Below are 15745 nucleotides of genomic sequence, written 5' to 3' on the forward strand. Positions count from 1 at the left end.
ACATGTTTCTAATTTAGAAATATAAAGTATGTTGCTTATATTAAATAGTCCCAAGACAAAACTCCTAACAATATCAGTATACAATTATTTGTTTTACTCAAGTCACAAAACAAATTACAGATTGTCATATATTCTGTTCATCAAGTTAAAATTCATTAACATCAAAGAACCCTCAAATTTAATATTTTAAATAATTTCTTTTTTCTTTTTTTTTTTTTTTGAGACTGAGTCTTGCTCTGTCACCCAGGCAGGAGTGCAGTGGTGCAATCTTGGCTCACTGCAACCTCTGCCTCCTGGGTTCAAGCAATTCTCATGCCTCAGCTTTCCGAGTAGCTGGGACTACAGGCACACGCCACCACACCCAGCTAATTTTTCTATTTTTTAGTAGAGAGGAGGGCTCACAACGTTGGCCAGGCTGGTCTCGAATTCCTGACCTCAAGGGACCTGCCCACTCTGGCCTCCCAAAGTGCTGGCATTACAGGCGTGAGCCACTGCGCCCAGCCAACTAATATTAAACATCTTAATTGTGCAATATTCCCTCCTGGCCTCGGAAGTGAAGGAAATCGCTTTACCATCACAACGACTGAGATGACTCATTTTTAATAACTATATAACATTTCAACTATTTGCTTTCTTGCCTATGATTTACTTTTAGTGCCTTTGCAGGGATAGCTCAAAGTCTAATTTTATTTTGGTTCTGTAAATTTCCTGTTGAAAACGATAGAGAAATTTCCTTAGGTTTTGAAAGTTCAAAGGGGTAAACACAACTGAATCCTGTGATCTGGAGTTACGTACAGATATGGCAAAGGCACCGGGCGAAGTGGCTCACACCTGTAATCCCAGGCTGAGGTAGGCAGATCACTTGAGGTCAGGAGTTCAAGACCAGCCTGGCCAACATGGTGAAACCTGGTCTCTACTAAAAATACAAAAATTAGCTGGGCATGGTGGCAGGTGCCTGTAATCCCTGCTACTCAGGAGGCTGAGGCAGGAGAACTGCTTGAACCTGGGAGGCAGACACTGCAGTGAGCTGAGATCGCGCCATTGCATTCCAGCCTGGGCAACAAGAATGAAATTCCCTCTCAAAAAAATAATAAAATAAAATAAAATAAAAAGTTATGGCAAAGGCAGTGCTACTATCTCCACCAAATGCTAACAGTATCAGATAGATTTTCCCCCAATACAGTCAAGAGATTAAGAAACAATCAAATAACAACAAAAAAACAAAATAACCTACTGGTGTCTCTTAACAGATTTGAATCATTATGTTTCGTTTCATAAATGCTCAGATTATGCTAAACCCATGAGAACCACAGGTTCAAATAAATTTAACTAGTAAAATATGTAGGTACTTTTATTTCAATATTTAGCATTGGTAGAAACTGATGTTTCGCTAAACTCCCGCACAAGGACACATCTGTTTGTTTTTGTTCTGAGACAGGGTCTCACTCTGTCACCCAGGCTAGAATGCAGTGGCTCTATCAAGGCTCACTTGATTGACCTCCTGGACTCAGGTGATCCTCCCACCTCAGCCTCCCAAGTAGCTGGGACAACAGACACACACCACCACGCCCAGCTAATTTTTTGTATTTTTTATAGAGACAGGGTTTCACCATGTTGCCCAGGCTGGTATCAAATTCCTGGGCTCCAGTGATCTGCCCACCTCAGATTCCCAAAGTTCTGGGATTACAGGCATGAGCCACTGCACCTAGCCCGCAGGGACACGTGTTACATTAATACACTGCAGAATCTCTAGGGCTTTGTGCTGCATTACCCATTTGCTACCAACTGCTGAGAGAAGAAACACAACTTTTTTAATGGAAATAAAATTATGAAAAAATATTTCTGTAATATTCAAATTGATTTTAGTGGTTGAAGTGTTATTACTCTGAAAGATGAACTGCACCAGGAACAGAAGAATTAAAGTAGATTTTGAAGAAAACAATGATTAAGTTGGTTTTTAAAGAAGAGATATTAACAAATACACTAAAAATCTTTTAAGTTATGGGCTGACAAAACATATCATTGTACTTGTGATGATCTAAATTATTTTGAGGAAAAAAATTTGGGCAAAATCTGTTATCCCTTGGAGAGGCTTTAAATTCATTATCAACATTAGAGGCAATATTCGAGTTGTTTTCTGTTAAAATCCCATTAAATATTAAAACATTAAAGAAAATACTCTGAGATCAATTAATCATGACCATGTCATTTAATTGTAAGAAATGGCAATGTATTAGGGCATTGGTGTAAATAATTTAGATTGCAGCATGAGCCACTCTAGATATGGTTAGGAGAGCTTGATAAAAATCTTCAGAAAATGAAGAATTGCACTTCAATTACAGACAGGTGAGTTTGGCCAACAGAAAGCATTAGATAATCCAAAAGTTCCTACATTTGAATCTGAGAAGAACCTCTTACAACAGAGTGACGATCTGACTGGGCTCAGATCCATGGCCTAACCTTGACAGAAATTCATAATAAATGGTTATTTGTAATTTGGAAAAATTTTCTGGTTGTGTGGGTGAAAGACAGTAGGACTAAATGATCTCCAAGGTCTCATAGACAGTCACTCTATAAATACGTATCTAACTTCAGAGTTCAAAATCCTATTATTCTGTAAAATGCAGGCAGACAAATGGATTAAAAGGGAATGTCTTGTTGTCTTGGTTACAACAAATGAATTAATTTAGGAAGATTGTTCAAAAGGATACTTAAAAGTAACATACCCCAGTAAGAGGTTTTAAAATAAATTATGTATGCATTTATTTATATATTATAAACAAATTATACATTTGTCACTTCAAATAAAAGGGGTAAACACAGTAAATCTAAAATGTGTGCCTCTCAGCCTCTATGGGATTTTAATCATAGATCTGATACATCTGTCAAGCCAAAGCCACCAACTAAGCTATCCTCAGATAGCTGGTCCTTGGCAACTCTCAAATGCATCATATCTGAGGGAAAGTTCCACATCTCCTTGTTACCACAGTTCCTTATAAGAATAGAAGATTGTACAGAAAACCAAACACCGCATGTTCTCACTCATAGGTGGGAACTGAACAATGAGATCACTTGGACTCAGGAAGGGGAACATCACACACCGGGGCCTATCATGGGGAGGGGGGAGGGGGGGATTGCATTGGGAGTTATACCTGATGTAAATGACGAGTTGATGGGTGCAGCACACCAACATGGCACAAGTATACATATGTAACAAACCTGCACGTTATGCACATGTACCCTACAACTTAAAGTATAATAATAATAAATAAATTTAAAAAAAAAAAAAAAAAAAAAGAAGATTGTAGTAAATCTATGTGCTCTATTGATTTGTAAAACCCATCTTTGGCCAAAATTAATGTTTTAAGAGTCTTACCTGTTTTGAATTAAAGCAATTACTTGGGAATAGGTTTTGCCAATAACACTTTCTCCATTGACTTTTATGATTCGGTCACCTTCAAAGAGAAGTTAAAAAACACATGAGAAATCCTGCAGAAAGTCACTTTTGAACACTTTTGAAATATTTCTTGAATAATGTCCTTATTTTTAATGTGGTATATATTAAAATAAAAAAATACAGAATTGTGAGAAAATTATTAGTATAATTATATTACAAAATAATTATATGAATATCCTAGCTTATTACTTTTAAAGTATCTTATTACTTTTAAAGTATCTTTTAAATACATTTAATATATCCAGCTTTTTGTGCAACTAGCCATGTTCTAAGTAAGAGTTCCAGTCATTACTGAATTGAGAAATTTCGAAAGGTCTAGTCACCAGAAGACCAGTGCTATACTACTTATGCTCCTATCAGTTGTTTCCTGAGTTGCAGAACTAATTATCTCTCCACTTACCCTGTCTTTTTTTTTTTTTTTTTTTTTTTTTTTTTTTTTTTTTGAGACAGAGTCTCACTCTTGTCGCCCAGGCTGGAGTGCAGTGGTGCAACCTCTGCCTCCCGGGTTCTTTCTACTCTGAGTAGAGTAGAAAGGAAAAGACAGAAACAAAGAACAGAGGACAGAAAGAACAGAGGAAAGAAGCAAATAGACAAAAATGCACTTTCTGTGTGCTTATCACAGCATATCTCCACTTCACCTTCCCAATCATGTGGGGCTTAAAATATAACAGATAATACATTCTAAAGAAATCCCATATGCACACTAATATTCATATTATACATATTAATGATATTTAAATCAGGCTTACTTTAAGTGTAATAAAAAAAATAACTCAGGTGAGTAATACATTAACAGTACATCCTTACAAATCTTAGCAATGATGTCCACTACTTTCTAATATTTGTAGGTGAAAATATAGCATTTTATTTAAAAGGCAGTGAAATATAGTTTTTCAATAATTCCCATTTTAAATTGTTTGATGTTTAAAAAACGAAAGAAAGTAACTATTTTAGAGTGTGCACTAACATAAATGAAATCTCTACTTAGGTTTTATTAAAATCACAAATCACAAAACATTTTAGAACAAACAGCTACTACATCCAGCCAATTAGGCCACATATACTGACACCTTCAGATGAAGCCAGGCTTACATTGCATTGGAGACTTAAGCCACTCTTTGCGCTGCAAATTAATTAACTCAACTCTGGCAGATCAGGCACTTCCAGAACTTAAAAATCCAAGATCATTTCACATATATCATATAAATACCTTCATCATTTTGCTACTTTGTAATCCTTTGTCAAAATTCAATGCATGAAAAATATGTTCCTTAAAAGAGCCTCTAAAAGTCTATTTATCTGTGTGGTAATTAAAAGTGCTCACAGTGTATCAATTTATATTGTTATTTCTGTTCAAACCCATCCATATGGGCATCAAGAAACATAATTAGTTCTCAAAATTAGTAACAACAGATGTGAAGGAAAAGGAAAAAGCATACAGAAAGATGCAAAAGGAAAAAATATCGAACCTGAAATATGGAAGACATAAAGTGAAAAAGAAATTAAAAGGTATTGTTTAAAGAAGAGTATCAGCACCTGTACATAATCCAGCTTCAAAAGCAGGTCCTCCTTGTTTAACTTGTTTAACAAATATGGTATCCATTGGTTCCAAGCGGTTTCTTTGTTTTCCTGTTGCAGAGAAGCCCAAAGCATGATTTTACTTCACAATACCTTACTAAAATATCAAAATATAAAATAGTATTTGAGACAATTAAGCAAATATTTTTAATGAAGTATTAAATACATATCCTGAATTTGGATGCTAAAATTATAATGCAAGAGTTTTCATTAATTCAAACATTTATTTTGCTTCTTCCATAACATAATGACAACCACAACACTGTAATGCTTTCCATTTACTTGCTACATTCCGTATGTCAGTTGCCACACTAAATACTGTACATACCTCAGAGCTAATTTCCATAGCAAGTAAGTGCTACTACTACCATTCATAAAAGAGGAAACTGAAGCTTAGAGGGATTAAATAAAGTCTCCAAGGTCACATAGCTAACAAGTGCCAAAGCTGATTACACAGGCAGTACTCACTCTACTGCTTTTGTTTTTTGTTTTGTTTGGTTTTTTTTGAGATGGAGTCTCACTCTGTTGCCCAGGCTGGAGTGCAGTGGCGCAATCTTGGCTCATTGCAACCTCCACATCCTGGGTTCAAGTGATTCTCCTGCCTCAGCCTCCTGAGTAGCTGGGACTACAGGTGCATGCCACCATGCCCGGCTAATTTTTGTATGTTTTAGTAGAGATGGGGTTTCACCATATTGGCCAGGCTGGTCTCAAACTCCTGACCCTGTGATTCGCCTGCCTCGGCCTCCCAAAGTGCTGGGATTACAGGCCTGAGCCACTGCGCCTGGCCTCTACTGCTTTGTAATACTGCATTGTGCTAATAAGCTTTAAAATGCAACAATGAATAAGACATATTCCTTTCCCTTCAGGGAGTCTGGTAGGAGGAGAAAGACATACAAACAAATAACAGTGTAATATAAAAAACAATCAGAGACAAATACAAAATACAGTCATGGCAATGAAGAGAGCATGATCAACCCCGTAAGTTGGAATTTCACAAGCTGTTTTCCATGGATCATTGGCATTAACATCTAAGGTGCTTGCTAAAAATGGATGTTTTGGAGTCTGACCAGAAATCTGCTTTGTCAACAAGTTTCCCAGGTGATCCTAATACACATTAAATTTTGAGAACAACTAGTTGTTTCAGTGAAATAGAAGTCAATGACAAATTCGCAGATGAGAGGACATTTAAGCTAAGTGATAAATAGCATAAGTATTGTGGGGGAAGAAGGAGGTACACGGTAGTTCTCAAAGTGTGGTCCCAGGACCAGCAGCATCAGTATCACCTGGGAATATGTTAGAAACGCAAATTTGTGGACCCCGCCCTAGATCTCCTGAATCAGAAACTCTGAGGTGATTGCAATGCACACTTAAGTTTGAGAATCACTGAAGTAGAAGACACAGTCCTGACCCTTAAAGAAGAATGTAATAGAAAAAATAAGGCATATACATGTGTTGAGTAACATACTACCTGTTAAACAGCAATACTGAGCAAAAAATGATTGAGTGTCAAATATAAAGAGTTCATAATTATTGCCATATAAAACTGAATTGTTACCATAGTGTATGCACCAAGATGGCTCAAAAGAAGTTACTTAATAAAGGAATATCTATCACTAGCTCCCCTTAAATACTTAGCCATTTATTCTGAAAGATGCCCTCTAAAGCAATGAATGGCGAGATTTCAAAGGCAATGGGGCATAGCAGAAATTGCTTGTTTTAGAAGCCAGCAGACATCAGTCCAAATCCCTTCCTTTGCCACTTGAAATTTTGTGTGTGTGCTGCACTTCTTCTTCATAAAACTTACAACTCACTACCTAAAATTACATTTTTATTTGCTTACATGTTTGTTGTATATCTCTCTAACATAAAGAGCAGGAATTTTTGCAATGCTCACTAATATCCATAGCACAGAGCAGGCATTCAATAAATAATTATTCAACGAATTAATACATTTATTATTTAGTTTAAATTCACACAAGCCCTCAAGATGGGCATTATGATCCTAAAATTGCCATTTGAGTGAAGAGGAAAAAGAGACTCAGTAAGTTGCTAGAGGCAGCGTAGGGATTTGAACCCAGGTCTGAATTCAAGTGTGGCAATTCCATGCTGCCTCAAAAGTAACTGAAAGTGATTCATTTCTCAAGCTCTACTGTATTCAAGTAGACAGTCCATCTGCAATTAATTTAAAAGGAAAAAAATACTTTATCAATTCAAGTCACTTAAAATGCAAACGCTGAATTCCGATCAAGTTGGTGATCGGGTTAGGTCACTCTGTGGTCAATCTAAAATTTACAATAGTTGGCATTAAAGAAAAAACATCTATATTCTTGGCTAGAGATCTAAAGGCTTAGTAAGTTTTGTTGCATCAAGTCACTGCTTTCATGGAAAGATTTATATAATAAAAGAGAAGAGACATTTTTCCTATTAACGTCTTCTAGTCCACTGTGTCTCAAAGGTGATTATATCATACTTAAAAATACAAAATGTAAATGACCATTAATGAATTCTACAAAATAATAAAAAGTTGGTTGGGTAGCAATGCGGTGACTTCAGAAAATTCTGATAGAAAATTTCACTTACACAGAATAGAGGTGTTCCAAAATAATGTGGTGTTAATTCTATAAAAGAAATACTAATTTTGAAATAACTGCCATTGTAAAGTCAGACACACTTTGTCACTGACAAATCTTTCAATACACTATGCCTGAAAACATATGAAGATGGAACAGATTAAAATAGAGTCCAATCCTATAGCAAGCACTGTTACATCTGCTGAGAGTTGCACTTTTAATTCTTGCTCACTTTTTTTTGTTTTTGAGACAGAGTCTCACACTGTTGCCCAGGCTGGAGTGCGGTGGCATGATCTCGGCTCACTGTAACCCCCGCCTCCCAGGTTCAAGCGATTCTCCTGCCTCAGTCTCCCGAGTAGCTAGGATTACAGGTGCCCGCCACCATGCCTGGCTAATTTTTTTGTATTTTTAGTGGAGACGGGGTTTCACTATGTTGGCCAGGCTGGTCTCGATCTCCTGACACTGTGATCTGCCCTCCTCGGCTTCCCAAAGTGCTGGGATTACAGGTGTGAGCCACCGTGCCCGGCCTCTGGCTCACTTTCCTTTCTGAACTTTCTCCAAAAATCTGACTTGTTACCTAGATATCATCCAATTCCTCCTAGAGAGAGAAAAACATTTCCCGTAAGTATCCCTTAAAGATAAGCAGATTTCACTAAGAAATATACTTTTCTTCAATTTCTATACACCTTGGCTCTATGTCTTGAGTTAAACACTTGACTCATGAATTTTAAGAGTGTCTTCTTTTTAAGGTACGTGCTCCGCAATTTTGCCAGAACTGGAAATCAAAAGTATCACATTTAACACGTGTGTCATTCACAAGCTCTCTCAGGTCTATAGCTTTTATAAGTAAATTTCTAGATATGCAGAACTGAAAGCCTGATCCCGAACCGTGGTAATTCACCAGGAAAAATGACTCCTTACTTCGCTGTATGATTACTTAGCAGACCCAGATGGCTTCCCTGGCAATTCTTAGTAAAAGCATCTTTCAATTCCACATCTGTATTTTATAACTTCTTGATTTTTTGAGAACACATGGGACATGTTTCAAAGAACTGTTAAATACCTTATTCAAATATCATTTCCTAACCTTATCAAAAGAGAGTGTCTTTTTGGCACATACATGCAGTGAAATCTTCCTATATTTGCAGAAAAGAAGGTAAAAAGTCAATTATCTTACATGGATGAGAATGGCTAAAGTAACCAGGTTCAGAAAAAGTACCATTTTATGTTATAATATATAATTAGTACTGACTTAAAAAGACATAAAAAGCACAGGTAAATTTACCTGAACTTGAACAGTACATTTGAAATCAGAAAGAATACACATATGTCTACAATGAAGTAAATGTGATCAGTTGGGGGAAAAATAACTTGAGTAAAAATATTAATTATATATAGGTAGTAGCTGCCATCTAAATACTGAATGTTCAGGTGGATGTGATTCCTATTCTCTCTATTCATTAGAGTGCAACAGTTAAGACCATGGGCCCTATAACCATATTACATGGTTTAATATCCCACCTCTGTCATTCATTTTCCAAGTGGGGTCATCAGATTGTGCAATATTTGATATATATTTAAACTAAAAAATAGTAGTAGTCTATCTGAAATTCAAGTTTAATTAGGCATTCTGTATTTCATATGGACAACCCCATATCCAAGTGATTTTAGATGATTTGTATGTGCCCCCAGTTTACTGATCTGAAAAGTGGGGATGATGATAATAATTATTCCTATCTCGCAAGGCTGTTGTGAGGATTAAAAAAGATAATCCAGTAAAGCATTTATATAATATTTAGTGCACATAGGTATTTAAATTACTATTATGACAGTCCTGATTATAAACTTTTCAGGTTTACAAACAGATCAGAGACGATCTTGGGTACACAGAGCCTGTCACATCACAAGTGAGCAATAAATACTGGTTGAAAGGACACCCATAAAACTCAACTGTCATATTATAGGGAAGTCAAGGAATATTGCCGGGGGAGGGGATGGGACGGGAAACATGAAAGAAAAGAAAGTGAAAAGGTAAGAAGAGATTATACTAAAAAAATTTCCAATAACTCTGACACAAACTATAGACTTGTCTTCAAAGAGATTGTGTCTAAAACCGAAGTGCTACATCTATAGGTCTGGGAGCTTTGTCAGTCAAAAAGGATGAGTTAAATTGCTAGTGACCTCCTTCTCTGGAGAATGCCTTAGACAAAAATCACTTGCAACATTTAAATTATTTGAAATTTTTAAATATTAAGTATACAAAAAAAAAAACAACAACAGACTAAAGCTAATAGATTACTTTTAAGAAGCAACAAAATTTGAACTATGCCAGTTACAACAAGGACTCTATAATGAAGATCACAGAGAAACAGATCATGATAGTAAGAAAATCCTACAGTTCTGAGGACAAGACAAACATATTTCTTAACAGACTGGAAAAATACATAGTTTATACAAAGAAAAACTATCCTACATTTTAATCAAGAGCAAAGCAATAGAAAATAATGGCTCTTGTCTATGGCCAGACCACCTTAAATGTGCCCAATCTTGTCTGATGTCAGAAGTTTAGCAGGACTGAGGCTGGTTAATACTTGGATGGGAGACTGCCTGGGAATACCAGGTGCCATAGGCTTTAAAAAATAATAAAATATAAAAGAAAGAAAGAAAATAATGGTTATCACTGAGATTGAGCTTTTGTTTCTTCTCTCTCAAAGTTCTCACACTTGGAGAATTTTTTTAGTCAAACCAAATCTCTGATTTTATGAGACATATTTCAAAAAATGGTATTTTTTCCATTGGCTTCTTTATTGCCAAAGAAAAATGTCTATCTCTATACAACAAAAGGCCGTTGAAATAAGACTGTGCTCCAATCTGAAAGTTAGATAAGCTTGGGAAGAAGTATACCCTCCAGAAAGGTGGAAAGCTAAAGAGGTTTATCACATAATGGAATATGAAGGCACCAAGCATCAGTTATTTAAGGGAAATAAATAGCATACTGAAATTAATATCTATTTTTCAGATAAAAAAATAACTGAAACCCCAACACAGACTGAAATACATAGCAAAGTTATGTCTGAGTGACGAAAAGGGATCCTTATTTCTCTTTGATGGAGAACAGACTGCACAGAAAAAAACAGGATGTAGAAGAATTTATTGAGCAATAGAAACTGTGGATCTATTAAGGAAAAAAACAAAAATAAGGAGTAATATACACCAAATTCAGGCTAGTAATTACCTCTGGAGGAAGGGAATAGGAAAGGAGTGGCATAAAAGGGCCTTATATTTGCAGTCATTTATGTCTTCGGGAGAGAGAAAGGAGGAAAAGGAAAGGTTGTGAGGGGTGGAGGTGAAGCTGAAAGGTTAAGAGGACAAAGATGGGTGGCAAGCATTTAGAAGTAACATTTTTTCCTATATTTTGTTTGCCTAAAATATTTTATAACTATTATTTCTTAACATTGACAACAGGCTTCTAACTTTTATTATGGGGATACGGTTTACTGGTATCACACAGTTATCTTAAGAGTCTAACAGAGACCACAATGTCCAATATTAAAAATCTGTATGTATCATATGATAAATACATCCTACATAAGTCATTAAGCAGAATCCAATTTAAGAAGAAGACTGCTATGGCAGATTATTAGTCCTTTCTTAGTATATTTGTTTGTTTTTTGGTAAGGAGAGAAGTACTAAGAAAGATGTGCCAACTTATTAAATCTAGGTGTTCCCCAAATTCTCACTCAAAATGCTCTCACTCGCAGAGTGATAGCTAGCACTTTGAACTTGTATCTCCAAGTTTCCAATCTATAGATCCAGCAATTACCATGAGCTCCCAAGCCCAAATTCCAATAATCTCTGGATACTGTCAGTAGAATGTCACCTGTCAGGTCTCAATCACATTATATCTATTATTAGTAAAAACATACCATCTTTCTACTTAACCCGATCTTCAAGTAATAACAAACAGAACAAAATAAGAAAATCTGTTCAATATAAAAAAGCAAACCATGTTTTAACTGAATCATGCTAACCTTTCTTTCATCCCACACCTCTCTAGTTTTTAAAAGGTTTTGCTGGCCAGGCACGGTGGCTCACGCCTGTAATCCTAGCACTTTGGGAGGCAGAGGCGGATCACGAGGTCAGCCTGGCCAAGATGGTGAAACCCTGTATCTACTAAAAATACAAAAAAATTAGCCGGGCATTATGGCACATGCCTGTAATCCCAGCTACCTGGGAGGCTGAGGCAGATAATTGCTTAAACACGGGAGGCGGAGGTTGCAGTGAGCCAAGACTGTGCCACTGCACTCCTGTCTCAAAAAAAAAAAAAAAAAAAAAGTTTTACTGTGGAAATGTCCGGCATACACAAAAGTAGAGAGGACAACAAAGCCCCATGAATGCAGCTTAAATAATTATTTAAAAATCTGTCAATCTTGTCTTGCTTCATTGAAACCTACCCACTTTAAAACATTTTAATGCAAATCCCAGATATCATGTCATTCATAGATACTTTAAATATATCCATATACACCACTAACAGATAAGAACTTTACATTTTCTTAAAGGCAAGACAACAAAATCCTTCAATAGTTCTTCACAGTATGTAGCTTCCTGCACTATGTGATTTCTACTGTAAGCTGACAAACAAACCCACTCTATATTCATCTTCCTAAATACCTACTTAACATTAATAAAAAGCAGTATGTCATGACAGAAATGATAGCCCCAAAGGCTATGAAATCAATTTAGAAAGGTTTCACATGTAAAAATCATAATAGAATCCTAAGTTAAGTGTCTTAACAAGTAGCCCATTCCCAATGCAACTGCTCTACCAATGTATTCAAGTTCATTGAGTTCATATATGCACGAGAATATACAGTACATGAAAATCTCCAGCACACAGAACAATGCCTGGCACATAGTAGATGCTCAATAAATGTTTGCTGACTAATTAAAATTAGAGCCCTGGAAAATGCCAATAGTAAAAATTCCCAAAACCAACCTGGAGAGTTGTTTCAGGAACAAAGCAATTGTGCTACAACTAATCTGTACTATTTCCCTCAAATAGTGTAAGGAAAATGCTGCCACTCAATAGCAGTTTAAGTACAATACCACTAGATGTCAGGCGTGAATCAAAATTTTCTGGCATTATGAAGTATCTAGGCAAGAAAGCCTGTAGATGGGTGTTATTCATTCAACAAATATTTACCAAGCTCTTACAAATGTGCCAGGCATTGATTATCCTACAATGAACAAAGAATCCTGGCATCTGCCTTCTGAAGTATTTGAAGTTCAAGTAGCATTGGGTTTTTTCCCCCTAACATTTCACACATTTCACAAACGATATTATATCTAGATTCATAACCCTATTATTTCTGTTATGCTAGAATTTAATTTCTTTGCAAACTCAGAAAAACTCGTTATGGTGCTCTAACCAATTACCTTTCTATCTGACTTTATCCTCTCAATCCTTCAACCAATTAAACTTGCTTGACTTTATCAAGACCTTCCATTCCCTTTAGTCTTCTCCATTCTTCTAAGCTATCAGTCTCCCTCCAGAAATTACTTCCATGCTCACTTTGGCAACACATATACTAACACTGGAACAGAAGTAACTTTCTTTCTTACTAAGATTACCCATGGATCAGTATTTCAACAAAATTCACCAGCACCCTCAACTTCCTTTCCCCTTAACCTTTCAAAGCATTTGATTTGCCAACTCTGACTATGGAGAATTCCAAAATACGCCTGCTCTGTTCTTCTTGGCCTGCTACTACAGCTGAATAAGACTGCATAACAACCACTGATTTACAATTTCCCAGTTCAGCTAAGTTCTTGACACTGCTCAGAAAAGTCTCTTGCTTGCATTTTAATTCCTGCCCGCTCAAAGTTGCTGTTTCAAACTTCTAGTAACCTTCTTTTTTTAAATTTATTTTTATAGAGACAAGGTCTTGCTACATTGACCAGGGTGATCTTGAACTGACTTCAAGTGATCCTCCTGCCTCGACCTCCCACCCAAAGTGCTGGGATTACAGGCATGAGTCACCACAGCCGGCCATAATAACCCTCTTTAACTTGCTGTTCCATGCTGATTTCCTCACGCTAGTTCGATAACCTTGTTTCCCAGTTCACTCAGTTGCTATATCCTCAACTTTTTTTTCTTTGCCTGTCCTCATGTTCTTTGTCTTATTTCAGGTGGGATTTAGTCATCAGCCCTCTTCAGGACCTTGCCTCCATAATTATCTCTTCTCACATGTAAAACGTCATGTGAGAAAATCCCTGGTCTTCTCTCCAAATCTCATGGATATACAAAAGCTTCCCAAACTTAAAACAACAAAAGTTCTCTCCACCTTTCCATATAGCTATGTTCTCTATCCCATTGTTTTTCACACTTCTTAAAAATGTAGTGTATATATCACTTACCTTCACTTACCTGTCAAATCTATTTTCAACCCCTAACCTCTCTCTTGAGAACTCCAGAAACAAATTTTCAGCTAGATACGGAACTCTCTACAGGCATCAGAAATGCAACTTATCCCAAACTAAACTCATTTCTCCAGAGGAAGGAGAGATATATTTCACTTCAATATCCTTCAATCCTTAATTTAATGACACCCCCATCTATCCAGTCACTCAAGTCAGAAAAGCATAATGCTCCAAAAGTCATCTTTAACTGGAGACGTACACTCCATCCTCAAATCCTTCCACCAAATCTGTGCAAATGTAACTTCTAAATGTCTCTAAATCTGTTCTAGAATGCCATTTTTCCTTCCTCCTGATAAACTCCTATTCATCTGTTAACAACCCAATGGACACCCCACCTGAGATCCCCTCGCCTGGTGGTTAAAACTCTGGCTTCAAGAAGTTCCGGCCAGGTGTGGTGGCTCACACCCGTAATCCCAGCACTTTGGGAGGCTGAGGTGGGTGGATCACCCGCAGTCAGAAGATAAAGACCAGCCTGGCCAACATGGTGAAACCCCATCTCTACTTAAAAAATACAAAAATTAGCAAGGTGTGGTGGTGAGTGCCTGTAGTCCCAGCTACTAGGGAAGCTAAGGCAGGATAATCGCTTGAACCCAGAAGGTGTAGGCTCCAGTGAGCCAAGATCGTGCTGCTACACTCCAACTGAGCCATAGAGCGAGGCTCTGTCTCAGGGAATAAAAAGAAAAAAGTAGTTTCTAGTTTGGTGGAGGATATAAAATAATTACATAAGTGCAAAAATAAAGGTATATGCAGTTGTTGCAGGATCACGGCCCAAGGAATCAGAGTCTGTATTCTATATATATTCATTAGATATATACGTGCCAGGAACTGTTCTGGGCTTTAAGAAATAAAGTAAGAAAATAAAGTCTCTGCTCTACATTCCAACTGAGAGAGAAAAATGCTCAGGAAGAAATAAGTAATATGAGAAATGGTAATAACTGCTGTGAAGAACAATAAGCAGAGTGAGAAGGAAAGGAAGAGGGAAAGGCAGGGCTGTTTCTCTGAAGTGGTCAGAGAAGGCCTCTCTAACAGGTGACATGTGCACAGCTATCTGAAGGAAGTGAGGTTAGAGGCCATATCACTTCCTTCCCAGTAATTAGTTTAGTGAGTGGCTCACAGGACTGACTCAACAGATGTTTGCTAAGGGAATAAACAAACAAAAATTATATTTCTTGATTTAATGTATTTGGCATTTACATGTAAATATTTCTGTTCTGTTTTTATAGCAAAGATGAAAACCTATCTGTTAAACATCAAAACAGGAACTATAACTCTTATAATTAAATCTTTACTAAATGGATTTATGAATCAAGTACTTTCAATGCAGGCTAACTAGCTGGACAACAATCAGGAAGGAAAATGGGACTACCCAACAAGGGGGTGTCTATGATTAAGGTCTTAAGTTACAGAGCAGTTGAAAAAAAAGACAGCTCAACTTCTATGAAATCAACTTGGCCAGGTGTGGTGGCTCATACCTGTAATCCTAGCACTTTGGGAGGCAGAGCCCGGAGCCTAGGAATTCAAGACCAGCCTAGGCAACATGGCAAAACCCTGTCACTACAAAAAATAGAAAAATTAGTCAAGCACGGTGGTGCAAGCCTGTGGTCCCAGCTATTCCAGAGGCTGAGGTAGAGGTTGCAGTGAGCTGAGATTGTGCCAC

At 36.9% G+C, this 15745-nt stretch overlaps 1 protein-coding gene across 16 annotated transcripts in view; it reads right to left on the reverse strand.

Moving 5' to 3' along the window:
- Positions 1-15745, reverse strand: part of ARHGAP21 (Rho GTPase activating protein 21) — a 132718-nt gene that overhangs the window by 45527 nt on the left and 71446 nt on the right. For all 16 annotated transcript variants that reach the window (XR_010577872.2, XR_012417536.1, XR_012417537.1 and 13 more), the window contains exons 4-5: positions 4994-5086; positions 3377-3455 (exon numbers count right to left, since the gene is read on the reverse strand). Coding sequence is in view for 13 of the 16 variants with exons in the window: in XM_005564803.5 (XP_005564860.3) it covers positions 3377-3455; positions 4994-5086 (172 nt within the window). In the remaining 3 variants the exon portion in view is untranslated. The remainder of the gene's footprint in view (positions 1-3376; positions 3456-4993; positions 5087-15745) is intronic.

The sequence above is a fragment of the Macaca fascicularis genome, chromosome 9 (assembly GCF_037993035.2).
Source record: "Macaca fascicularis isolate 582-1 chromosome 9, T2T-MFA8v1.1".
Lineage (NCBI taxonomy): Eukaryota > Metazoa > Chordata > Mammalia > Primates > Cercopithecidae > Macaca > Macaca fascicularis.